The sequence below is a fragment of the Camelus dromedarius genome, chromosome 8, assembly GCF_036321535.1.
Source record: "Camelus dromedarius isolate mCamDro1 chromosome 8, mCamDro1.pat, whole genome shotgun sequence".
Lineage (NCBI taxonomy): Eukaryota > Metazoa > Chordata > Mammalia > Artiodactyla > Camelidae > Camelus > Camelus dromedarius.
Genome location: NC_087443.1, coordinates 45,624,716 through 45,651,766, shown reverse-complemented (window position 1 = coordinate 45,651,766; position 27,051 = coordinate 45,624,716). Strand labels below are relative to the sequence as shown.

Genomic DNA, 27,051 nt, shown 5'->3' with positions numbered 1-27,051 from the left:
AGAAATATAAATTTAGCTTTCTGAAGGGCATTCTATGCATAGGATGATTGGGCAGCAGCCTGAGGATGTCACTTACTTAATTTTTGTCTTTTTCCACAAGTGATTTGATACAACTATTGGGAAAATGCATAGAAAAGTACACTTGCAAAAGTTAAAGAAAATCAAAGCAAGTAAATTCAAAATTTCAACAAGATGCATAAGAGAAATTAGACTGAATGGAAAAGGTGAGCAGTTCTCAGGTAACTGCCAGATTATCTTGTGAAATATAGCTATGTGACCCAACCTAAAAATTATGAATAATGTTCATAAGATAAATTTTTTCCTTACTAATCTTACTTGCATTATTTCCCCACAGAAGCATTGTATTCAGTTTCATATAAATACCATTGATTCTTATCATCCATGGTAGTTCTGTTTTAAAAAGTCACCACGAACACTGACTTAACAAATGCTGAACTGTTGCTCCTAAGGGGAATACTGGGTTATTACATTGCTGAGGGGATATAGGATTCAGTTCCTGCAAGTGTCTGATTACAACATTTTCATCAACAAATCAATATAGAACCTTGTTTTATGTGTGTTTTTGTTTAAAAACACTTTATTTGATGTGTTTGGTCTATTCTACTGTAAAGGCTCTGTACTCCATTTTTCATTTGATTCTTTGAATTATTCAGCTCCAGAATTTCTGTTCAATTGTTTCTTTATTACTTCTCTCTCCTTGTTAAATTCCTCATTTTGTTTATGGCTTGTTTTCTTGAGTTCATTGAATTATCTTTTTGTGCTTCTCTTGTAGCTCATTTAGTCTTCTCAAAACAGTTATTTTGAGTTCTTTATCAGGTAAATCACCAATTTCCAAGTTTTGGTGTTCCATTACTATAGGATTATATCTTTTGGTGATGGCATGTTTTCCTGCTTCTTCATGTTCCTTGGAGTTTTGCATTGCTGCTTTCACATTTGATGTAGCAGATACCTCCCCAAATCTACTGTAATTGTCAAGTTGGAGATATTTTTATTGGTTCTGCTTACGTCTGGGATTTTCTCCAATCTTGTGTGAATATACCTGCTCCACACTTGTTACTCCTTTATGTGGCCGAATTCTTAAGCTTGTTTATTTTCTCTGGTTTTAACAACTCACGAGTTTGGCTGCTGGAAACTTCTCTTTTGTTTTTCAGAAGGTGAAGCTACTGTCAAATTTATGGTTTCTCCTTTGCCCACACTCCCTGGCCTGATTTTCTGAGCATGTTCACTGTTTACACAAACTTGCTCTCGCCATCTCACTTAGGACTGTGTACAGAGAGTTGGCCAGAGTGGGGAGTGGTGTGAGTTCAGTACTTGGGGTGTTGGGGAGGCCAATGAGGAGGTCCTTGTGTGATGTTAGCCAAGTGGCCTGTGCTGGCTTCTGGCTAGAGTCCTGAGCAAAGTTAGGAGGAACCAAACTTTTGATATTCTTATAGGTCTCTTTCCCAGTCTCCTCCCTCTCCAGAGTCATGGAGGTCATGCCTTAATAACCTGGCTGCTACTGGGGGAGCCAGGTACTCACTCATTGATCTCCCTTTCCCCTGCAGGAGAGGTCCCACCAGGCTAGTTTAGCCCCACTTTGTGTCACTTTGGAGAGAGAGACAGCATTGGGAAAACTACTCTTCCCCTTTCTAATGCATTCAAGCTTTCATTATTTTTTGCTTCAACATAGAGCTGGAATCTCTCCTCAGAGAGCTGGACTTTTACAAAGTTCTCTCATCCACGGATATCTGCCCAAGTTAGGATTACCCAGGTTTTGTCAAACCATGGCCCAGAGGAGTTGGGGCCAGTTCACTGTTCAGCTGGTTAAATGGCTTCTGCTAGTTTGCATTCCAAACTGAGGTCTTTCTCTCTATTATCCAATTCATAAGTGGGCAGAACAACTTACAGGTCTCTTTGCATATGGTGTCATGGTATTGGATCCCACGACTACCACAGAGGTACTTTTGTTCATAAATAAATGCTAATTTTTATTTGTTAAATGTTAATTTTTATTTGTTAAAAGTTAATTTTTATTTGTTAAAGAAGAGACATCTTATACTACCATGATGCTAATGTCACTCTAGGCTAACTTTATATTCAGCAAAGAAATAGTATGCTGTTCATTCTAAGGAAACTATTGAGAAGGATGAATGTTGGAAAGCACTCCACAAATCATAATATTGTGTTAAATGTATATGTTTGCTGATTGGATAATTCCACTGGCATCAATGCCTTTGTATTGATAGGTAACAATAATCTCCTGACATTTGTATCTGTTGACTATTTCTTAGAGTCTCAGGTGATATAATATATTTGCATGAAAATAAAGATCTTTATCTTTATTTCTGATAGAAATAAAATGCTAAAATACATAATTTCTGAATATCTAAAATAGTGTTTCACATATATTTTAAACCAGTGCCTTCTGATAGACTTTAGTGACTTTAATGATTAAAATACACTGGAATGAAATGTACTGGAGTCTAGAAGAAAAGAAAATGTACTGGAGTCCAGAAGAAAAGATTTTTTTTTATAGTAAGCACTAATGAAATAATACCACTTGAACTGGGAAATGATTGATGCAGACGATAATATTAACCAGTTTGGAAAACCTCCTCAAGAAAAAGCACCCCAAAGGGATGATTTAAAACACAACATGATCCATTGTTGTAAAATAAATAAATAAATAAACAAACAAATAAATAAATAAATATAAAATGCAATTGATGGGATTTTACTCTCCTACATACTTCATCAAGAATCCAAGTGTTTTGTTTTCCCCTCCCCTCTAAGAAAAGATAGAACATCTGAAGTGTCATGGGCATTAGGTAAGCTGAGATAAAATTCACTACACAATGATGAATATATAATAATGATTAATGACAGAACAATAACAATGGTGGTGAGGGCTCTGTTTCTACTAATAACATCATCAAAACAGAAACATTAACTTCAGTGGAGCAAGATTCTGTACAAGTCTATACTAGACTAACACATGTTCATTTTTTCAATTACCAATACCATAATCTGATTTACTGTGCACTACATAGCCATTTCGTGCTAACTAGTCTTTTAAGAACAAACACCCAACAGAAGGTAATATTCTGTACAAATTACCACCGCTAGTGAAACTGGAGCCCTCCCCACCACGTTTAATTAACAATGAGACCTCAATTTTATGATTTTCTCTTACATTTTTGTAGCATAAAACCATACTCCTTGTGTTTATTAATTTTACCTGTCAAGCTGACTGGGCCATGAGGTGCCCAGAAACATGGTTAAAGAAGATTCCTGGTGTGTCTGTAAGGATATTTCTGGATGAGATTACCATTTGAATTGATAGAGTGAGTAAAGCAGGTTGCCCTCCCAAACACAAGTAGGTCTCATCTAATCCAATGAAGATCTGAATAGGACAAAAGGCTGAGTAAGGAAGAATTTACTCCCCGTGCCTGACCATCTTCAAGTTTGGACATCTGCCTTCTCTTGCTTTCAGACCTGTACTCAGATTGGAATTTACACAATCACTTCTCCAGGTTCTCAGACTTTAGTCTTGGGCTGGAACTGTATCAGTTAGGCCTCCAGCCTGACAATTGCTGATCTCAGAACCTCTCAACCTCCATAATCTTGTGATCCAATTCCTTATCATTAATCTCCTTTGCTATCTACCATTCTATCTAGCTATCTATCTGTCTGTCTATCTATCAATCAATCATCTATCATCTATGTATCTCTCAGTTCTGTTTGACTAATACATCCTTGATCCAGTTTCTCAACAGTGAACAAATAAAATTAAGAATTTGATTTTGCAGAGGTAAAGGTTAGTCTCCCAGGCTCTAACTCACCATGGTCTATATGGGCACTGAGTAGCCCTCTGTGGGAAAACTGCTGATGTAACTGCACTAGGGGCCACACAGTCTTTTAGCAGTTTGGTCATATTCCATGATCCTTTTAAGACTGCCTACAGTTCTTCCATAGTCAGCTATGCAAGATACTGTAAATTCCTGAACTCTAACTTATGCAGGCCTGAAAAATAGACCCATTTGCAAATGATTAGTTACTGTCTTCTTCTTGCCCCTGCACTTATCTTCAAGGTTTTCTCAATTACATGTATGGTTTGAAGATTATCTTTCCTAAAAATAATCTTTCCAAATTAGAAGATATCCATGCTTTGGCTATAATTCAGCCTTTAACTTCCTCTTCTGATAAAGTAATTTCATTAATCTCTCTTCCCAGTCATCCTTGCCTTGGAAATATGCTTTAGAAATAGTGATATATTTAAGAACCAAAGGAGTCTCCACAAATGAAATGGAGTGTTGAATTTGTAAACAGGTACACATTGTTAAGAAATTCAACTTTTTCTCACAATGATAAAATTGCATTATCTCTTAATCTATGATTATTTATTGAGAGTGTATTATGGGCCAAACCACTGTTTCTATGACCACTATGAGTGGTTTTATATTAACTCATTAATATAATATTTGTTTTATTTAAACATTCATCCAAATCAAATGTCTACTTGAGGTCTATTGTAAAATTTTTAGAATTGGTAGCAAATAATACACATTCTTGAATTTACATTCAGTGGATGTTATCTTGCAGTGATTTACTAAAATCATAGGGAGAAAAATAAGAAAGGAATTAGACATGTTTTTCATGTTTCCTTTAACATAAAATAGCTTTATACTGCGTATTAAATCTGGACTTCATTTTTATCATGAAAGATAATTAATATTGAAAATCACTTCCTCTGAATAAATTATTACGGCAAATTCATGTAGATAAGTATCTTCAAGATAGAGAAAGAATTATTATTAGAGAGAGTGAAAAGCTCTAGTCATCTCTACTAAAAACTGAAGAGCAATTATGCTTAGATTGAATTAAGCTTAAATTGAATATATGTGTGTATGTATCTCTATATGTATGTATATATATACGCATATGTGAAAGAGCATATTAAATTGAAAGTTGTTGAATAGTAGACTATTACAATCTTTTAAAACAGGTGAAAGTTTGATTTTCATTTATATGCTTAAATTAGAAAATGTATTTTCATGTGCTTCTTTTCCTTCACTTAATCACCATTTCTTTTTTCCTCTCTTACCTGTCTCCTCTTTCCCAGAATGTGTCTAATTCCTTAGAGAAGGAAAACAGAGACAAGTAAAAGGAATGAGGGCTTAGTCTTATTTCTTTTCTTCAGAAGCTTTTGTGTGTTGTAGATTAAATGCCAGTGTTGTCTATTGAATGAAATTCTGTGACTGGGAATGACTCTAAAGGTCCAGTGATTTATAATCCTTCAGTAGCTAAGTTTCCAATACCATGGACCATGTTTCTAAAACTACATACATATATTTATTTTATTGTATGAAAAATCACCTATGGTACAATAAATAAACAAACAAACAAACCAAACAAGAACAAACACATAGATATAGAGAACAGAGCCATGGTTACCAGAGGGGAAGGGGGACAGGGAGAGGGCAAAAAGGGTAAAGGGGTCAATAGTATAGTGATGGATAGAAACTAACTTTTTGTGGTGAGCATGCTGTAGTGTATACAGAGGTTGAAAGAGAATATTGTACACATGAAACATAATGTTATAAACAAACAAACAAAAAAAGATAGCAAACTCCCAATATAATACAGTCAACTCCTTGAGGGCAAGAACAATGTCTTCATAGAAAAAGAATTCAATACGTTTATACCAACTGCATTCTGGAAAAAAGAAAGACATTATATGGATAATTGATGGAGCTGGACTAGAAATAGTAATGTATCAGTGTTCATTTCCTGATTTTCAATAGCTATTTGTCATGTGGGAGGATCTGTAGTAAATATACACTAAAGTATTTGGGGGTAAGAAGGACTCTTTTTAGTAACTTAGTCTCAAATGGCTCGAAGAAAAAACTTGCATTATTCTTGTAATTTTTCTGTAAGTTTGAAACCATTTCAAAATCAAAATAAACCTTTCCTGGCTAAAAAAAAATCATCTTATTATATCTAGAAACTGTAGAGAACACATAAATATGTGTAAAAAAAAACAGTCTTAACAGCCGCCCCTCTCTCTCTCCCTTTTCGGAGACAGCTTGCATTGTGTCTATGGAATGTGTATCTACTTTTAATCTGAGCACCCAACCCCCACACTTTGTGGCCTTTCTCTTGCCTTTCAATGTATCTCTCTGAATAAATCTACCTTCACTCAAAAAAAAAAAAACCCAAAAAAACAGTCTTAACTATACATGGAATCTCACTGTTACAATTGATCATGGAGACCATTTGTGTATTTAGATCTACCAGCAGAATGACTGATAAGAATGGATGTTTAAAAATACTTGTATTAAGTAGAAGGAGATGATACATTCACTATGAAATGTGAAAGAATAGTGCAAAACTAAGAATCTCATCAAAAAAATGAAAGCTCAAATTGGATAGATTCAGAAATGTCACTTCACTGTTGTGAGAGAAAGCTGAAGTTCTCAGTGATGTTCCACTAATTACTGCCTGCTTACAAATTTATTTTTTGCATTTCCTTAGTTTTCAGATATACAAGTATTTCTAAAAAGTGTACTTCCAAGGCAGAGTTGACTTGCAAGAAAAAATGGCTAGAATCTGTACTAAGTACTTTAAAAGCATTATCTCTTTAAACCTCAGTGTAACTTTGTAACATTGTTTTGTTATTAAACTTATTTTAAGGTTAAGGAACCATATGCTAAGAGAGTTTCTGCCTGATGTCACAACTCTAATACTTCACAGGTAAGGATTGCAACACAAACTGTCAGACTTCAAAGTGTTAATTCTCAAGTGTTATGAAATATTTCGGAAATTTCATAATTTTTTATTAATAAAGTTTTTTAAAAAAGGAAGTGAAGGAGGAAATAAACATAACTTGGCACATAACAGAACTCAAGATATACAGTAATCTGAAGTGATGCAATTTGAATATGTATTCTATCAAAGATAAATTATGTTATCTTTTAGCCTTAAGGAAAAATACTTTTGAGATACTCTACAGAAAGACTAAGAGATTCAATTTAGTTCATGCTTGTATTTTAAAAAACTGTATTAAATAAATATTGCTAGTGAAAACAGGTTGGTTCTTATCAAGCAAAATATTTCATAAATTCCCAAATTCACCATTTCAGTATGCTAACATTTTCATTAGTAATTAAATCTTTATTGCTAGTGTATTGCATAATGCTTGAAAAAGCACTCAAAAAATGTTCAAGGGGCAAAGAGAAGATGGAATATATTCAACCACAGCAATTTGCATTTTCATCAATAGTTTTCAAAAAGTCAATGTTTCATAAATCTCTAATAAAATTGTTGGGTGAAGGTTTGATGAGAAACAGGATATTTACAAAGTCTTAAAGTCATTCCCCACAAAATAGTTTTAATTACTTATTAATTATTAAGTACAAAGATTAGTAAATATAGAGGAAAGACCTGGTAAACACTGTCTTACCACAGTGATAAAAACTACCATTACCAGTAATAGGACACACTGATGTTGTGAGTCTCTTTTGTGACGTACTATGAAGAAAATGCTATCACTATTGTGGTATTCTTGAAAAAAAATCTATAATCATAAGGAAATATCAAGTTATTCTAAGTTGAGAAATATTCTATAAATAGCCCCACTACTGGAAATTATTAAGGTCATTAAAGTCAAGGAAATATTAAGTAACTAAGATTGAGACTAGAAAGTAACTAAATTCATTGTGTGATCTTAGGTTGAATCTTTGACCTACAAAGGACTTTACTGGAAATATTAGCCAATCTTGGGGTCTGTAGATTATATACTAGTATTGCATTAATGTAATTTACTGATTTTGATGGTTATATTATAGTTATATAGAAGAGTGCCCTTGCTTTTAGAAAATACACAATGAAATGTTAAGAATTTAAGGGGTTTCATATTTGCAACTTAATCAGTATAAAAAATAGTTGTATATCTATATATGACTATAGAGTACATATACACATACAATCTGGTGATCAGCACTCAGTTTTGAAGGCTGCCTCAGTTTCTCACTTAGATCTGCCACTTATTAGCAGTGAGATCTTGGGCAAATTAATGTTTCTCTGTCTCATCTCATCATGGAAAATGAAATACACAAATAATTTGAATCTGTGTGTAGGTATAAGTTAATTTTAAACAAGATGTTTCATGGAAAATACTTAACATTAATAAATGTACTTAATAAATGATAATTGTTAGAATTCATCTATCATTGTTATTGGAATCTGTCCTGATTCCATTCAGGACATGTGATCAGGATATGTGATGCCACTAAATTGGCAAGAAGATCTATGCAGAAATCTATAAACATATTTTAGATAAGAACAGATTTAAAATTAATCTGGTGTCAAGTTAGTTCCTAATGAGTATGCCTAAAATTCAAAGAAGTACGAAAAATAAATACTAAAATTATTTAAAATCTAAAGTTTACAGACATTTAAGATGTTAGGACATAATCTGAGATAAATTTGTAATGTCAATGGTTAAGAAACAACTTGATTGTTCCTGAAACCCAAGGTTATTCAACTACTAACCTTTATCTTCCTAAATTGTAAATGGCATTTTAATTTTGATTTCTGAAACACCCTTTAAAGTTTCCTTACTAAGAACTTAGAGAACTTGATCAAACACAATTTACTAAATTGGCTGTATTTCTCTTGGGACCCTTTGCACTGAACTTCATAAAACTGTGCAAGTAGGAAAATCGTGTAGAGGAAAAAAAAAGGGACATTTAGTCAAAGGGGAACCATATTAATGTTAATAAATATGACTTTAGTTTTTCTGGGACATGAAAAGTAGGGTAAAGATTCACAAGCAGTGTGATAGTCATATCCAAATAAATACATAATTTCGCCCTAGAGTTATTGGGAAAAAAAAGAGCTATAATTTACATAAATACAAAACTTTCCCTTGAGCTATGTGAGAAGTACTACAATGCACATACTCATATTTACCAAGTTATAAAAAAAAAACAAAACTGGGTTTCTTTTGTTTTCATCACTGTTTTGTCAACCTATGTGATTTATCACAATAACCTAGAAAGTTTTTACTCATTTCTTAAAATGCTTTCCCACCTATAAGCTTCTTCTCAAATTTAACTCAAAACAAACTCCTACTCTCTAGCTCATCTTTATCTCAGGAAAAATCAAAGTGAACATATATGTTAAATAATACTTTCCTGTCTCATGATTATACCATTTCTAATTTACTGAGAAGTCTATTTATAGAATTCCTACAATATGTGAGGCACGACTCTACTCAATGAAAAAAACAAAATGCTTGCTCTAATAATTCAATTCTAATAAGGCAGATACAACAAACAAGGGCAGATACAACAAACAAACAAATATATATATTTATAATATCAGGTTTAAATAAGTGATAAAAGGATAACTCATTTCATATTGTCTTTTAAAATTTGTTACAAAATATACAGGTAAAGTTATGCACTAAAATTGGCGGGCTTTTTTTTTTCTTTTCTATTTTAAGATTTATTACATGTACCCATTAAAACCCTGTGAGTTAAGTGTTCTAGTATTATTATTCGCATTTTTTACATGAGGAAAGTGAAACACAGAACTTTTAACTTTTTTAAAGATAAATGCAATTAACAAATGATAAGCCACTTCTAGCATAGTTGGACATTTGAATTGTCTCCAATTTATGACTATTATGGAAATATCATCAATGAATCTTCTTGTACATGTTTTTTGGTGGACACATGTACCACAAGAGCAAAATTGCTAAATCATAGGGTATCTACTTGTTCATCTTTTGTAGAGACTACAAACAGATCTCCAAAATAATAGTACCAGTTTACTCATCTACCAACATATGAAAGTTGTGGTTACTCCATATCTTTACCAAGACATGGGATTGTACTTTCTTTCAATTAAAATCTTAATTTAATTTAAAATAAATAGATATAATTGAAAATCCATTTTGATAGGTGCTATGATCAGGGAATCGTGTATTAAATTTGCCTCCTGTTTGTTGCTCTTTTTTTCAAAAAAAATTTTTTCCTTGCAAAAAGATACTTTGTCTCCAGCAAACTTGTTGAACTTGTTTATTAACTGTAATAATCTATATGTAAATACTGTTGGGTTTCTACATATGCAATAATACCAGTTAGTAATAATGAGAGTCTTATATGTCCTTTTCTAAATAACTGTAAAATTTCTAGTTTGTTTCTGTTGTTTTTTTAATTGATTTTAAGCTCAACTGCACTGTGATTAGAAAATATATTCTATAATTTCAGCCATTTGGAGTATATTGACACTTCCTTTATAGACTAGCATTTGCTAAATTCTTATAAATGTTTCATGTGCTTGAAAGAATGAGTTCTGCAGTTGCTGAGTACAGTGTTTCTCCATGGAATCTACCAGGTCAATTTTGCTAATTCCATTGTTCAAATTTTCTAAGCCCTTACTGTTATTTTTCCCTACCTATTTTGTCAGTTACTAGGAGTAGTTTTGCATTATTTTTCTATTGCTACAATAACAAATTCTTGTAAATTTAGTGGCTTAAATTTGTATACATTTATTATCTCACAGATCTGTTAGAAGTCAAAGGCAAATCTTAGCAAACTAAAATCAAAGGGTTGGCAGGATTCGGTTCCTTTTAGGAGACTCTAGGAATAAATTCACTTCCAAGCTCATTCAGATTATTGGCTAACTTTATTACTTTTGCCTTTGTAGGGCTGAGGGATCTGACTTCCAGATGGTTCTTAGCTGGGGTTCCTTCTCAGTTCTAATGTGTTTGCATTCCTGGCTTATGGCTCCATTCGTCTTTAAAGTCAGCAAAGACAGGTTGAGTCTTTCTCACTCATTGATTCTCTTTAATCTCCCTTTCTGCTTCATATTTCCCCCTTTTTCTTCAGACTCCCTCTGACTTCAGCCAGAGAAATCTGTCCTTTGAAGAGCTCATGTGACTAGATTGGGTCTACCAGGAAAATCCAGGATAATCTCCTGATTAACTTTCATAACCTTAATCACATCTGCAAAGTTCTTTTTCCAAGGATTAGGATATGGGCATCTTTGAGGGGCTAATGTTCTACCTGCCACAGGTTTTAAAATATCCCTCTATGATAATAGATTTTTCTATTTCTCCTTTAATTCTTTCAATACCCACTTAATTATTGCTGAGGCCATGTTATTAAGTGCAATTGAATTCATAATTGCTATAACTGTCTGGCAAATTGAATCTTTATCATTATGAAAGTTCCATTTATTCTCTACAAATGTTTTCGGCCATCAACTCCATTTTGTCTGATAATAGCATAGCTACAACAGCTTCTGCAAACTAAGTACTTGATATATCTACTTCCATCTTGTTACATATAAACTTCTGAATCCTTATATTTAATAGTGTTTAATGTCAACTGCCTACATTTGACTTTAATTTTTAATCTAGTTTGGAAAAATCTGCCTTTCAGTTGAAGCATTTTTCCCTTTACTTTTCATGTAATTTTTGAACAGAATATTTAAATCTACTCTTACTAAATTGATTATATTTTGTCCTACTTTTTCTATGTTCTTTTTCATTTGTTCCCTTTCCTTATTTTGATTAATATGTTTGTTATTTATTAGTTATTTCATGCTCTAGGCAGCAAGAACATTAGAATGCATTTATCAGTTATCTCATGGTTTATAACTATTATTATTGTAAGTATATATCTTTATATGTGAGATATATATATCCTCAAAAGAAAGCATTATTCACATTTTATGCATCCTATTCATTTAGATTTAGTCACTGTTCTCAAATTTTTATTTTTGATTTTTCCTTTAAGTCAATATATTTATTTATTTATTTATTTATTTATTTATTTATTTATTTATTTAGTTTATTAATTTGTTCATTTGCTTGTTAATTTATTTATATTTCCCTACCTCATCTAGTTATCTTCAAGAGAATAACTGGTCTCAATTATCTGGCATTCTTCAATCAGAAGAAGATTTATGTTTTGTATGACTGGAAATGATACAGATTATGTGAATCTAAACCTCCTCAAATAGCCACATAGTACCACCTCTGTATACAGGGTGAGAAGATTCCTAAGACAATGCTATTGAAATATATTGATGAAGGTTAAGTAGGAACAAAGAGGAAAGAAGTATAATTCCTTTATATTTGTATATGTTATCTTTTAATTGCACAGAATAATTTATGCTTAAATTAATATCCAAAGCTAGGATGTAATTAATGTTCAACATTATTTATTAAAAGTGAGGTTCATACTTCTAAGGTATTTATTGCCAAAAAAATAGTAAGCCAAATATTTATTGTAATTGTTTAAGCAAAGTATTTAAGAAACCACAAAAGATCAAATAATCGAAAGGTTTTAAGGACAGAGTATAGGAGTTAATCATTAAAATAAGTATAGTAAAAAAAAATAAAGTAAGAGAATACATTTTATGTATTATTATTTTTAACTGCATATACTTCTATTATTGATATTTGGGCCTAAGTATATAATCTAGCTGAATTAAATGAAACTATAAAATAATAAAGCATAACTAATCCAAACAACTTATGGACTAGTGAAATATGAAGAGGTAAATTTCCTAGAAAACATAGGCAACATCTGAACTAAGTCCTTTCCTTTTTTGAAACTGAATCAAAGAAATAATTAAATAGATTACAATTAGTCCCAATTTGAGTAAAAGAATAGAAAATATTACTCCAATAATACTTACCCGACATGACAAAAAACATCCTACATAATACAGTGATACTGTGTACTGCTTGTAATCTATTTGGAATTATGAAACATATTGCAGTAAGCACATTTTCAAAGTAAAGCAAAGAAAATGCAAAGCTATTTAAATTGCAGATTATAGGCTTAAAATAACTCAAAACTTGAATTCTTTCTCTCTCCCTCCCTCTCTCCTTTCCTCCTTTCCTCCCTTTTCCTTCATTTCTCCTTTCCTCCCTTCCACCCTCCCTCCCTTTTTTCCTTTCCTCTTCCTTCCTCTATTTATTTCTGACTGTAAAACATTTATCTGCAAGAAAACATTCTTCCAGAAAGTATCAATAAATTATCTCCAATAAATCACATCAAAGTACATTTAGGGTGACATTCAAAGTGATTAAAAAAAAAGAACAAATTAATAGTGACTGAAAAAAAAACTGCGCTGTCTGTGAAGAGAGCATTAAAGACAAGGACAAATATAACCTCTGTATTATCGTGAGATTAATTCTTTACAAGCTCAAGAAAGCATTACATCTGCCTTGTCTTGCCCTCGTTTACTTTTTATTACGGCAAAAGGAACTTTTTGAAATGGGATGCATGTGTTATCAAAGACATCACTGCCAGAAAATATTTATCTTCTAAAAATTGCTTAAGAATGATCAACAATTAGATTGTACAATTTGTTCTTCAAACCAACCAGGCTAATACTTAATGATGTAATTGTCCAAAATTAATTGAGAGTCTCCAATTACCCAGAGAAAGAAAAATACTTGCAATGTCTTATGCCTTACTTGCAAACAAGGAATTTTAAACCTTAGTGGCCAATTCATGTGCTGCTCTAGGTCTTGGTTTTCTCATAGTGAAGGAGAAGAGTGACTAACATGGGCTTTAATTTTAGAAACTTTTTTTAATAAATCTGTGATAATGACTTTATACCTGTCTTTTAAATTTTAATGTAGTATACAATATTTTGCACCAATAATCCCTTAAACTGATTTTTTTGAAAAACATTTACACCATTCTAGTTGTAACTGGATTAACTGAATGTCATAGTAAAAGAAGAAATAGCATGGATAATATCTTGCAATCTTGCACAGAGTAAAATCTATTTTATAGGCAGCATTGTAGTTGCAGTATATATATGTATATATGCATATGTGTGTGTGTATATATATTTAACATATACATGGTTAAGGTAAAATGTTTGATGTTTCTATAAATTGTGTCACTCTAACTGACATTTATCCAGATGCTGTAGGAGTTTAGAGTTTCGAGAAATTGAAGATCAATGAATGTATATATTTGGGGGTGACTAAAGAAATGAGAAATGGAAACGGGTCATAAGTTAAACTCTGAAAAATAAATAAAAACTTGGAGACTTGCAGTGTAGGCAGGATTCCATTCTAAGTCAACTGAGCAGTGTGAGCAAAGCTGAAGAAATGGATATATTTTTAAGATATGAGGAAGTTAATCTGAACAGAGTGAGGAGTTATCAAAGGGAAACTGATGTTAAGAATATATTGACAAAGGAATATCTCCTGATGAGCCTCAATAAGCAGGTATGTATGTAGATTCAGGCATTAAATTGTTCAAGATGATTTAAAAAATACCAGTAGTTTGGTCATTATACATACATAGATTGTTTTTCCTATAGCAAAGTGAATTCATGAAATCATACCAGAAGTCATCCAGACCTTACTTCTTCTAAAGCATTATTTTAAAAAAATGTTTTCTTGATATTTCTGAACAGTTAAGACTACTATTGTAGAGGTATATAGTCGGTCACATATATCAATAAAAAGGAAATAGAAATGCACAAAAACTGACCTCGTTCACTGTGGCATAGTAGCTTTCATGCTTGAATGTGGGTGAGTTGTCATTCCTGTCCCTTACCACGATTCGAACTTCATGGTAGATAACAGTGCCTACTTTTTTGTTGATGCACTGGACTTGCACCACGATGGAGTGTATGTTCATTGGTGGCTGCAATGCAGAAATTGCATCTTTTGAAAACAACAATTGAAACTGAAGTGTCTCATTTCTGTCAAAGTACTTGGTTAATACAATTTTCTATGCTTGTTCATTTTTAAATCATAGTAATCTATAAAAATTGATCTATTTGCACTATTTTAAGGACAAGAGAAGGCAATCTTGATTATTCTATTGTTCAATTTTCAAAATACAGGGTCTCAGATAGCATTATGTTCTTAATTAGAGGACTGATGATGAATACAATCACAAAATTAATGCTGAGATTTGATGGGATGCCATGAATTTTGTCCTTCCAAGTTAAAGAAGCAATGATATGAACCTTTAATTTATATATATAAAAAATGAATTAATGATAATATCCATGGAGTAAAGAGATTATATAACATTTGTGTTCACCTATACTTTTGCTAAAATATTATATTTTCATATCTGATAAAATTAAAATACAGATAACCAAGAGAATCCATTTACAACCCAATTAAACTTACTAACTCTATATAGTTAAATGATTATTTGCTAATCTTTTCCTCTCTCCAAATATACACCTGTTATACACACATACAAACACATACACATAGTGAATATTATGTCATGGTTGTAAATGAAGATTTATTGTAACATTTTCACATATACTATAATGAAATTATACAGTGCAATTTAACAGGATGCCATAAGTCTATAGCATAGTTGGTCTAAGTAAAAATTTATGAGATGTTTTATGTTGTCAACTTTTGTCATTATAAACAATACTTCAGTAAACATTCTACACATACATGTGTGCTAACTTGCCTAATTTCTCATGATAAATTCTTGGGGGAGGGGAGTGACATCAAAGGGGCATTTATTACTCAGGTGCTGTGGCCAAGGGCTTGCAGATGTGGGATGCACACTTACATCTCTGACGCTAGAGTCAAAGTGCTTCATGCTACAAAATATTTCTTTGTGATTTTTAAAATATTTTTTGTTTATAAAATTTTCTCTACATATAATTTTGGTAGAATGATCTCTTCTGACCATTACATCTAAATTAACAAGCCTCCAGCCAGCTCTCTCCTTTTAACTTTTCCTCTTTATTTATTGTTCGTACTGCATTTCCCATGAAACTCGAGGCATACTATACATTTTATATATTTGTTTGAGTTTGTCCCCCTTCACTAAATGGGAAGCTTCACAAAGCCTTGGGTGTTATTTTGGTCATGACCATCTCTCTACCCAGGAACTAGCACCATGTCTAGGACAGATGATTATTACCTGAGTTGTACTGCTTGGCTTCTAGTTCCATAACCTATTAACTGTATGATCTAGATGCAAAATCTCTGTCCTTAGTTTATTCATCTCTAAAAATGGAGGTAATGATAAACAGCAATGTGACTGAATGTCGTAAGTTTTATATAAGCTTTTATGAGGCATATGTTAATGCATAATAAATGTAAACTATTTTTTACTTACAAAAAGCTAAAATTCCAAAAAAGCAAACAAACAAACAGACAAACAAAAACCCCATGAATCTGTAAAATACAAACTGGCAATCTTGGATTATAAAATAAATTATTAAATATTTGGAGTAAAACTAATTTAAAGACATAGCAACAATTACTGGAAACTAGGATAGGTTCATGAAAAATGTCACATTTCTAAGTGAGAAGAATGCTGTAGAAACTATACCTAACTTGAAGAAAACATAGTTTAATCTTAAGATATTTTTATAGCCAATAAAGAGAAAGGTAGTTTAATTTTATTGTACCTGACTGAATAAATGTACCTGGAAAGAATAAATTGAAGCATCATTATCCATGTATGGAGGAAGGTCTCTAGTGAAGTGCTGTATAGCTCTCTGTTCCAATATCTACCCCATTTCACTCTTAATCACTGACATACATAAAAGTACTAAAGTAATGTGGGTAAAATCTGTGAATGTTACACTGGTCAGGAGGATGTATAATACATTTGATGACAAAAGACAAGGTTTTAAATCATTCTAATAAGTCAGAATACTTCAAAAATCTATACTTTCATAATAATAACTTAAAATCACTTATATTAGAAAAAACTTCATCAAATATAGTAACAAATGGCTACAAACATTAATGTGAAAATATAATTGTGAAATTTTGATGAGTAAAAGATGAGTTTATGTGCCAACACTAAATGGGCGGCTGAAATAATAATACAAGCTACTTCATATTCATTAATTATATCAGGTGCAGAGATAGATGGATTGTAATAGGCACCATTTTATGGGCAAATAAGATGTGAAGTCTAATCACGCTGAGAACGTGTGATGAAATTGGAGATGTTCACGCTAAAAATCACAAGATTTATCAGACATCTGAATGGTTGTTATAAAAAGATCAATTAGTTTACCCTTTGTAGTTTCAGAGAGGAGAAATAAGAATGATGAATGAAAAGTATTACAAAGAGTGTTTTCAATGTAAGTAGAGATTTTCTATTAATCCACGGTGGGACAGAATAGAATGGACTATCCTATAAAATCAAGCCCCATCCCTGAAATTCTGCAAGTTTGGGGCTAAAAGATCATTTAAAAAGACTAGGTCTTAGAAGTTTTCTGGAAAGAATTTGAATTAGATGCCCTCCATCTTTACCACCAGTTTTAAAGTTTTTGCTTTAATAGATTTTTTAAGGGAAAGTCCTGCATATTTCAATTATAAAGTAAAAAATGGAATAAATACCTGTACTATTAGCTCTTGGCACACCTTCTGGAAGACAATCAGGTGACAATTTATGTTCTTCTAAAGTTATTTATCTTATAAATATTGCAAAAGAGACCTATAAAACCACTGTATCTCAACTTCTAATTCTATATTGAGTGCTAGCATTGGGATATAAAGGTTACAGCCTCCGCAAGTAGAGGATCAAATGTACTGTGCACTGAGCCCCCACTTAGTCCTGCTAAGTGCCCATAAATTAGATATAACCAGGTCACCTGGAACTCTTGTCACTGTCAGCTTTAGTTCCCTATCCAACTGTTAGTACCAAGGATAGAATTTAGCTTACAATAAATTCCAACCATAATGAATCATGATGAAAGCAAGAATTCCCTGTGGCTAATATATAACACACATTGTAATCTCACATTACAACAGATTCTATTCTGCTATATAAGAAGGTCATAAATATACCAAGTACAGTTCCATTAAGTCTGTTAGTGAGAGTTTAGGGATTCCAAAATGCTTAGGAATGTGTTAGGGAAATTTTGGTTTACCTTTAATAACCAGTGGCAAAAATAAGTCATGACAATTCTATTTTCTGCAATTCTCTTAAATTGCTTCATTCATAAAACAAAACAGAAAAAAAAAAAACTATACATAAATTGTCTAGGGGTAATTATTTAGGACAACTACCATTCATATATCCCAATACATGTAAACTATTTTCCAAAATAAAAACAAATATTTAGCATAGTACTCTGAATGCGTATTCATATGTTGGTGTATACGTTTGAACACATTTTAACATACATAGATAAGTTTCAGGAATGATATGTACCATCAGTTGATGGAAGTTATCTTTGAAAAATAGGTTAACAGTAAAAAGTAAGGGAATAAGTTTTTCCAATAAATATGTACGAATTTTGTAATTTGAAAAAAAGACAAAAGTAAAAAATTTTGTTATAAGTTTTTCAATCACCGAAGATGCAACATGCAAAATGAAGTTTTTATATAGAATTTATTGATGTGAACAGTGTTGATCATATCATACATCCAAAGTCTAAGGGGAACTGAGTCTTTTCCAGAAACCACATTATTTGGATTGCTTAGTAATTTAGTGGGAAAATAAATTTTTAGCAAACCTGAGTAAGAATAGATATTATTTTTCATAAAGCAAAGGCAAAGTTTATTCATTCCTTACAGGAATGAAAGGTGTTTTTATCATGATTTTTCTTCCTATACACATTATTATTTCAAAAATAAAATGTAAGACAGTTAAAAAAAAAAAACACACCTCAATTTGTTGTAGAAATGCTTTCTAAATAATGAAAGAAAGTTAATTGAAATGACTGGCCAGAGTTATATGTCCTTCATAAATTAAACTTTCACAGTAAATGGTATGTTTACAGAAGATGCCTAAAGAAGAAATAATTAATTTTAAAATATGAATAGAAATATATAATATTTAGAAAGTTGTAGATTTTTCACAATCAGTTATCAAGGACATTAAGTTTATTTAATTGTACTTACTATATGCAAAGTTCAGTGTGGGTTGGGATTAATATGACATAGTCCTTGTGTATTAAACAAGTCCTGTAAAATTGATATGAGAGGAATATAAATAGCTATAATGCAAGTCAAAAAAGAGTTTTGAAGATTTTCAAGTTTAGAGTAGGATTTACATACCAGTATTACTATTGGGAACATTTTATGTAGAAATTAGAAATTTAAGACATGTCTTGGCAGTAGACAACATTCAACTGATGACAATGGATAAAGTAATTTCAAAGCATAGATTCAAAAGAGTATCAGGGAAGGCAAGATAAGAAAAAATTAGATTATGCTGAGGGAGTAGCACTCAGTTCACTTTTTCTAGATTAGAGTCTCTATGTTTCTAAATAAAAGGAAAAGAGACAGATAAGCTGCAGCTTGAATCTAGGAAACCTCAAGAGCCAGATGCAGCGAAACTAGTTTGCAAGTAAAAATCATCTACTGACAAGGTCAGAATTGTACTTTGGAACACTGAAGCTAAAGCAGGTTGAATCATGAAATACAGTAAAGAGAATTACTAGGAGATTGTTCCAAAGTCAAATGAGCTCTAAGGGGGCTTGTACTGGAGTTAGTCTGATGGATACAAATGCAAGACATACTGTGGATGTGATATAAAAGTAAAAAACTTAGTAGTTAAATGGATATTGGCCTGGGTTAGAGTCAAAGCTCTCTGTCCATCTACCAATTTAGGGTCTAAAAGAAGAGAAGTTAAGATGTTGGGATTGTCACGCACACAGTTTCTCAGTATTCAAAGCTTTTAAAAGTTTGCCTAGAGTTTTGAGGTAAGTATAACAGGATTGTGCCAGAACTGTATTTTTTCTATTACAATTTTAATTATTGATATTATCACCATTATTGCATGGCCAATAGTGATTAGAGAATATTGGTCAAGTGAGACAACAGATTTTCAATTAAATTAATAGACTTTAAAACTAAGAAAGAACAAGACAGGGAAGAGTATTATATGATGATAAAGAGGTCAACCCAATAAGAAAATATAATATTAGTAAACATGTATACATCTAACAGAGCAGCACCTAAATACACAAAGCAAATGTTAATAGGCATAAAGAGATAAATTGACAGCAAAACAAAAATAGTAGAGGACTTTAATACCCCACTTATATCAATGGATAGATCATCCAGACAGAAAACCAATAAGAAAACATTGGCCTTAAATGTCACATGGACTAAACAGATATCAATAGAACATTCCATCCAAAAGGAGCAGAGTTTTCTTTTCAAGTCTTTTTTCATTCTTTTCAAGTCTGCATGAAACATTGCCCATAACAGATCACATGCTAGCCATAAAACAAGTCACCACAAATTTGAGATGACTGAAATCATATCAAGTATACTTCCCACCACAATGGTATGAAACTCGAAATCAATTATAGGAAGAAAACTGCATAAAACACAAACATGCAGAGACTAAACAACATGCTACTAAAAACCAAACAAACAAACAAAAACAATGGGTCAACAAAGAACTCAAAGAGGAAATTTAAAAAAATACATTGATGAGAGGAGTGGTAGAGTGTGTGCTCAGCATGCATTAGGAACTAGGTTCAATCCCCAGTATTTCCATTAAAATATAATTTTTTACATATATATATATGTGTATATATATATATATATACACACATGTGTGTGTGTATATATATATATACACACATATATACACATACACACCTGATTTTTAAAAAATACCTTGAGAGGAATGAAAATAGAGATACAAATTTCCAAAATCTATGGGACACAATAAAAAGAGTTCTAAGAGGGAAATTTATAGTGACACAGGTTTTCCTAAATAAACAAGAAAAATACCAAATAACTTAGTTATACACCTAAAAGAATTAGGAAAAAAAGAAAACTCAAAGTTAGTAGAAGAAAGAAAATAATAAAGACCAGAGTGGAAATAAACAAAAGGGAAACTAAAAAGCAACAGGAATATTAATGAAACTAAGAGCTGCTTTTTTTTGAAAGGATAAAGAAAACTGATCTTTAGCCAGACCCATAAGGAAAAAAAAAAAAAATGAGAGCCCAAATAAATAAAATTAGAAATAAAAGAGGAAAAGTTAAAATCAATATCACAGAAATACAATCATAAGAGAATACTACAGACAAATATATGCCCCAAATCAGACAACCTAAAAGAAATAAATTCTTAGAAACATACAATATTTCAAGACTGAATAAGAAATAGAAAATCTGAACAAATTACTAGTAATGAAATTAAATGAGTAATAAAAAAAACTCCCCAAAACAAAAGTCTAGGACCAGAAGTCTCCACAAGGGAATTCTACCAAATATTTAAAGAGTTAATATCTATCCTTCTCAAACTATTCCAAAAAATAGAAAAGGAGGGAATGCTTCAAAATTTATTCTAATGAGGCCAGCTTTACCCTGATATCAAAACCAGACAGACTCTATAAAAAAAAGAAAATTACAGGTCAATATTCCTGATGAACACAGATCAAAAATTTTCAGCAAAAATATTCAAACTGAATTCAACAATACATTAGAAGGATCAATGGGATCCCACATCATGATCAAGTGGGATTCATTTCAGGGATGCAACGATGGTTCAATACCTGCTAATCATTCAACATCATACACCACATTCCTGATGTCCTCATTTCACATCTGCCCCCACTGCCCAGTTAGCTAAATTATGGACCTCCCCAGGTGTACAAGGACTGCCCATCCTGGTGAGAGTGTCCAATACTGTCCACCTCACACAAAGCTCTTAAAGACTCTGTATTTCAGATGTGAAATAGATTAGGGACCATCCACTCCATAACATCTTTAAAGTGGGTCATAAGTCCCAAACAGTGTAGTGAGATGATTCAGGTACACTAAGCTAAGAGTCTGACATTCGGATTTTATAAACCAGAAATTAGAGAGCAGGCATGTTTAGATGTACTCCTTGAGTCTTCCTAAGTTCTAAACAATTACTGGTTATACTCCCCCACTCCTATCCCCCACCCACATACACACTTTTCTTTGCACTTAAGACAGAATGCAAATAAGTGAGAATAAATTTACATTAGAGAACTACTTAAATCTAGTCAAGTTTTGTTTTTGTTTTTTCAAGTTTTTCAGAAAGGACACATTCAACTTTGGTTATTTATCTGTTCTTAATAACAAAATACTTAGGTCATGCCATCTGAGAACAACTGGACTGAGGCATTGCCAGGAAAGTTGTGCTCACTGTCTTTTAATTTTTTTTTTTAAGCTCTGTAAGCATATACACACTCATCCCTCAAACAACGCTTACTGCTTGCAAGAACACACTCCTGTTAGTGGTTCAACTAAACTTCCTGTCCTCAAGCAAAGTCTAGCTGTACTCTCCAACTTCGCCATGAATCAGGCTGTGCTCATCCTCCTTTCCCAAGGTTACCAACCCTTTATTCTGAGCACTCTACCCTCTCCTTATTCAGAAGTCTGACAAGCTTCCAGGATGTTAGAAGAGAGATACAATGGTTCTCTCAGACACAGATGGTCCCTCTTCCTTTCTTATTCTTCTTTCAAGGAGTTAAAAAAAGAAAAAAAAAAGGTTTTGTTGATAAACCCAGACAATAAATTTAAATTATATAACAAAAACTTGATATATCAACAAACACATGCAAGATGTAAATTATAATAAAGTTGTAAGAGGGGCAAAGAAAAAATAATACTAACATCTCTGTCCAGAACTCTGCCCGTGCTGTTCAGGAAAAGCATCTGTTTAACAGGGTCCAACAACACCCAGTAATCCACATTGTCCTTTAAAGAGAGCTCTATGGTCGGGTCTGGTCCTCCGGCAGTCCCCTTGATCAGCATGTTATCCACCAGAATCGTACCTGCAGACCAAAGAAAGTCACTTAAAAATATATTCTACTTGTACACATTCTTTAACAAAGATCATATGCTTAAACTCCAGCTGGCTTGCAAATCCATTTCAAAGCAGAAAATACTCAACTTTGTATGTGGCGTGATACAGAGAAGGTCCTGTTTCAAAAATACTTTCATTATGCTATTTATAAATGATATTTTTGGGAGATGAGGGGGAGGAGGAGATTCAAACACTTGGTAAGTTTCACCATCTGTTTCTTGTTTGCCTTTAACAACATGAATCCATTCCCCTCTCTGTCTATCACTTCTCACAGGAGTTATCACTGAATTTTAACCTGAACAAAAGGAAAAGCCTATAATAACAGAAACTGATACTTCAATTCGCTCAGTAAGACTTCTGAAATGAAAAGAGATATCCTGAAAATAAGAAAAAGGAAGAAAAAGGAAGAGAGAAAGAAGTAGCAGAGACTCCCATGGTGAGAACTGCTTCTTTCTCTTTTATCTTAGAGCCAATCCATAAAACATAAATCTTAATGTGAAAGACAAGACTAGTGCACAGATATACAATAGAAGCCATTCTTCTTTAAGACATTTCTGGGGTACTCGACTAGAACACACACTATTTTAATGCAACACTTCAATGCTTGCTTTCTTATTTTTCCAGTGGGCTGATATGTAGAAACTTGTTGAATAAGAGTTGAAAAAATAGTACACCTCTAATCTTATTCTGTTAAAGATTCTATGCATTTTATAAGTTGAACGCAAACATCACTGATGCAATTCAAATCCCATTTTCCCCCCATACTGTAACGATCCTTGCTTTGGCAAACAATAATGCACTATAGCTTAGGGCAATCATTTTTAGCTGATCCATTTTATTAAACTTATGGCATAAAGAGGAGATGTGGCAATGCAAATAAAAATATACTCTCCTAAGGATATTAGAATAGATAGCGTATGTCTAGAGAACTCATTGCCTTGGGATAGCATTTAGAATATATAATCTATAAATATGAACCTAACTTGAAAAATAATATAAAGTGTATCCGTTGCATTTTCTTAAGGCACAAAATTGACCTAAATGCTACATCATTGCATAGTTAAAATAAGGGTGGGAGGGGGAGTCTCTTTAAAAGACTTTTCTTAACAAGTTAATAATCATCATCATCATTATCATCACCTATAATATTTCTTCATCATGTTATTACTAATAGTTTTATCTCACTAGGGATGTTAAAAGGAACCATTCTTCTTTTGTAACAATGTGTCTAAATAAATGTTTAAATATACACACTCACACACATACTTTTCTAAATGGCAAATTACTTCTACTTTTTCACTTACTACTACACGTATATGTAAATATATGAGTGAAACTGATCCTTTTTTTTTTACTGAACTAGCAAATATATAACTTACAGATAATACATCCAAAAGTACAAATCAGACAACGATAGCATTTTCTGATCTACAAATATATTCAAGGCCTGTGTGCACACTCATTTACAAAAACTTCACACAAGTAATTTCTGAAACATTATTTGGTCTGTGTTTCAATATGTAATTAAGAAATTAAATAGGATTTGATTTTCTGATTAGGAAAAAATAAAGAAATGTATAAAAAGTAGGTCAACTAACTTTAACGTTTATGCCTTGACTCAGTAATGCCTAAAGGCAGCAACAGCAGGTCTTTCTAAGTATACACCACACAGGTACACACAGGGAAGGGAGCAATGAGCTCTCCTTATAATGCAAATGGACTATAATCAGAGAGAGATGTAATAGTTATTTTAACCAATATTAAGGCAATGAAACTAAAATACCGTTATCTGGACTTTTGTTTTATTTAATGATTTTTTTAATTCTCACAAAAAAGATCTAAATATTTTTTTTGCTCTCTCCTCACCCGTGTTCTTCAATGTCTGAAAATCATCAGTAAGTGTTTCTAGCACTTATGTGCTGAAAAATAGTTTTGCTTTTCTTTCACTAGATTACTCCATTCACATTGTCAAAAATTTCTCAAGATTTTCATATGCCATGCTAATTTAGACCAAAAGTTTGGAGAAGAGAACACAGTGAAGGGAGACACGATCCAAGGCATAATTCTTAAAAAAACGAATGTAGATGTTCACTCTGGATTACCTGGACAACTCTGCCCTCTACCTTCTCCCCACAGGACAGGTGCCACCCCACCTGAGGTTAGCTTTGAGCAGCAGGACCGTATCTTCCCACAGGTCCAAGAGTTTGCAGATCTGAGCAGCTGGTGTTCTGAGAGAATGCTGGTAAGCATCTGCCCAGCAGAACATCTGGGTATATTGGGAGAGTGTGTTCCCTTTGCCTCCCCTCTTGTTTTACAAGATTCCCCTGTATCTGGTAAAAGATTTTGTTTAACTCTTGCATGTGATGTTTAAATCCGTTCCCATCCTTGACTTCATTTTAAGGCTAAAGACACAGCTATATTAAAAATACAATAATAGGATACACGATGCAACACTAGTAAGAAAGCTGGGTGGCTCTATTATTATCAGGAAGTATACCCGAACAAGCCATATTAATAAAGGTGAAGAGATACAGTCCATGAAAATAAAGAGGTCAAATTATCAGCAAGTGTTAACCCTGAAGAGTCTTGCAGAATTGGTGGTACCCAAGATGGGATTCCTCTCCCATGAAAATTTTCTTGCTTCACAATAAAAAATGGTTGCAATTGGGAAAAAGGAACTAAACTTAGTGTGATATTCATATCATAGGAGAGAAGAGAGCTGTCCCTGGAATTGACAGACTTAGAATCCAGTCCTGGATCCACCATTTACTAGCCATGTGAATGTGGATGGATTACTTAACTCCATTCACCTTCAATTGCCCTCTTCTACAAAATAAAAAATCAGTACCACAATAGAAGAGATTTTTTTTATTATAACACCATATGTATGCACCTGAAAAAAAAACTTGTGTTCTTGTACCCAAAGCACTAACAAAAATGAAAATGATCATAATCACAATAAAAAATATTAGCACACTTAAATATTTAATGATATTTCTCTAAGCATCATAGTCAGCCAATCTTTGACAGTCTTAAATATTGGGATTAATGCTTGTTCCTTCAGGCAGTAGGTATTCAGAGTCAATTACTGCTAAATACAGACTTTTTTCATCAGGATTGGAAACCTAATCCAGCATTCAGCTTTCTTCATTAATCTCTTGTTTTAACTCAGAAAAATAACTTCACAGCTCCTTTATCTGTACCCACAGCTTCTCTGGTTAACATACTGTCAATCATAACCACTAATGTAGACTCTGCTTGATTAAATAAAGGTGCCGCAGTAGACTTTCAGCCTTGTTCCTTAAGATCCTCTTACACAGCTATTTATTTTTCACTATGCAAAAAACTTGCACAGGCTATTTTATAATATAAATATACTGTAATATAACTTGCAAAATCAGTAACATTGCCTCATCCTAACTTCATTCCCCTTCTTACCAATGTGTATAAGATAATTTGCATCAAACAAGAGCCTGTTGGGTTGTTCTGATGATTAAATGAGATAATGCATGTCAAGTACTGACTGTATCCCCTGGTACAGAATTAGGACTTGAAATTTGTCAATTATGGTTATTGTTGTTAATGTGATTAACATCATTTTAGAACGGAAAGCATTTGAAGCTAAAGCAAAATGACTTATTTTATGTTCCAGAAGTTTTTACAAACCAAGTCTACTGTTCATGTCACAAAGCTGGGGTAGGTGTGGCAAGTAGTCTGAAGAATTAATATGGACTCAAAGGAGTTGAATCCAAAATATTGACTCTAGGAAGTTAGACGGTAGGGAGAGAATGCTTGCTCTAAATAAAACTGTAAAGATAACCCCTGTCTCCAGTGGCAAGCCACCCAGGGATGGATAGGCCAGCCATCCAGGCCTGCTATCACTAGGCAGTGACCCACTCTTTACACTTTCTAACTTCAGACAATTTTGATTTTTCTCATAGAAACTAAAGTTAGATTTGATAACAAGGAAAGGATCTTATTCAACAAATTCATGCTAATAGCAATCTTTAGACTGAACACTTTGTACTCATCCTCAGCACATGTTTGGTTCTCTTAGGGACTAAACGCACCACACACATACACGTGCACGCATATTATACGAACTAGGTGTAGGTAGGTAGATAGATAGATAAGAAAGAAAGAGAGAGAGAAAAAAAGAGAGGAAGGAAGGGAGGAAGGAAGGAAAGGAGGTAGGAAGGAAGGAAGGAAGGAAGGAAGGGAGGAAGGAAGGAAGGAAGGAAGGAAGGAA

At 32.7% G+C, this 27,051-nt stretch overlaps 1 protein-coding gene across 1 annotated transcript in view; it reads right to left on the bottom strand.

Annotated features, from left to right (window-relative positions):
- The window catches only part of PCDH15 (protocadherin related 15), a 1,333,392-nt gene that overhangs the window by 348,482 nt on the left and 957,859 nt on the right, over positions 1-27,051 (bottom strand). Inside the window, exons 8-9 of the mRNA XM_064488173.1 lie at positions 22,610-22,770; positions 14,541-14,696 (exon numbers count right to left, since the gene is read on the bottom strand). Coding sequence (XP_064344243.1) covers positions 14,541-14,696; positions 22,610-22,770 — 317 coding nt within the window. The remainder of the gene's footprint in view (positions 1-14,540; positions 14,697-22,609; positions 22,771-27,051) is intronic.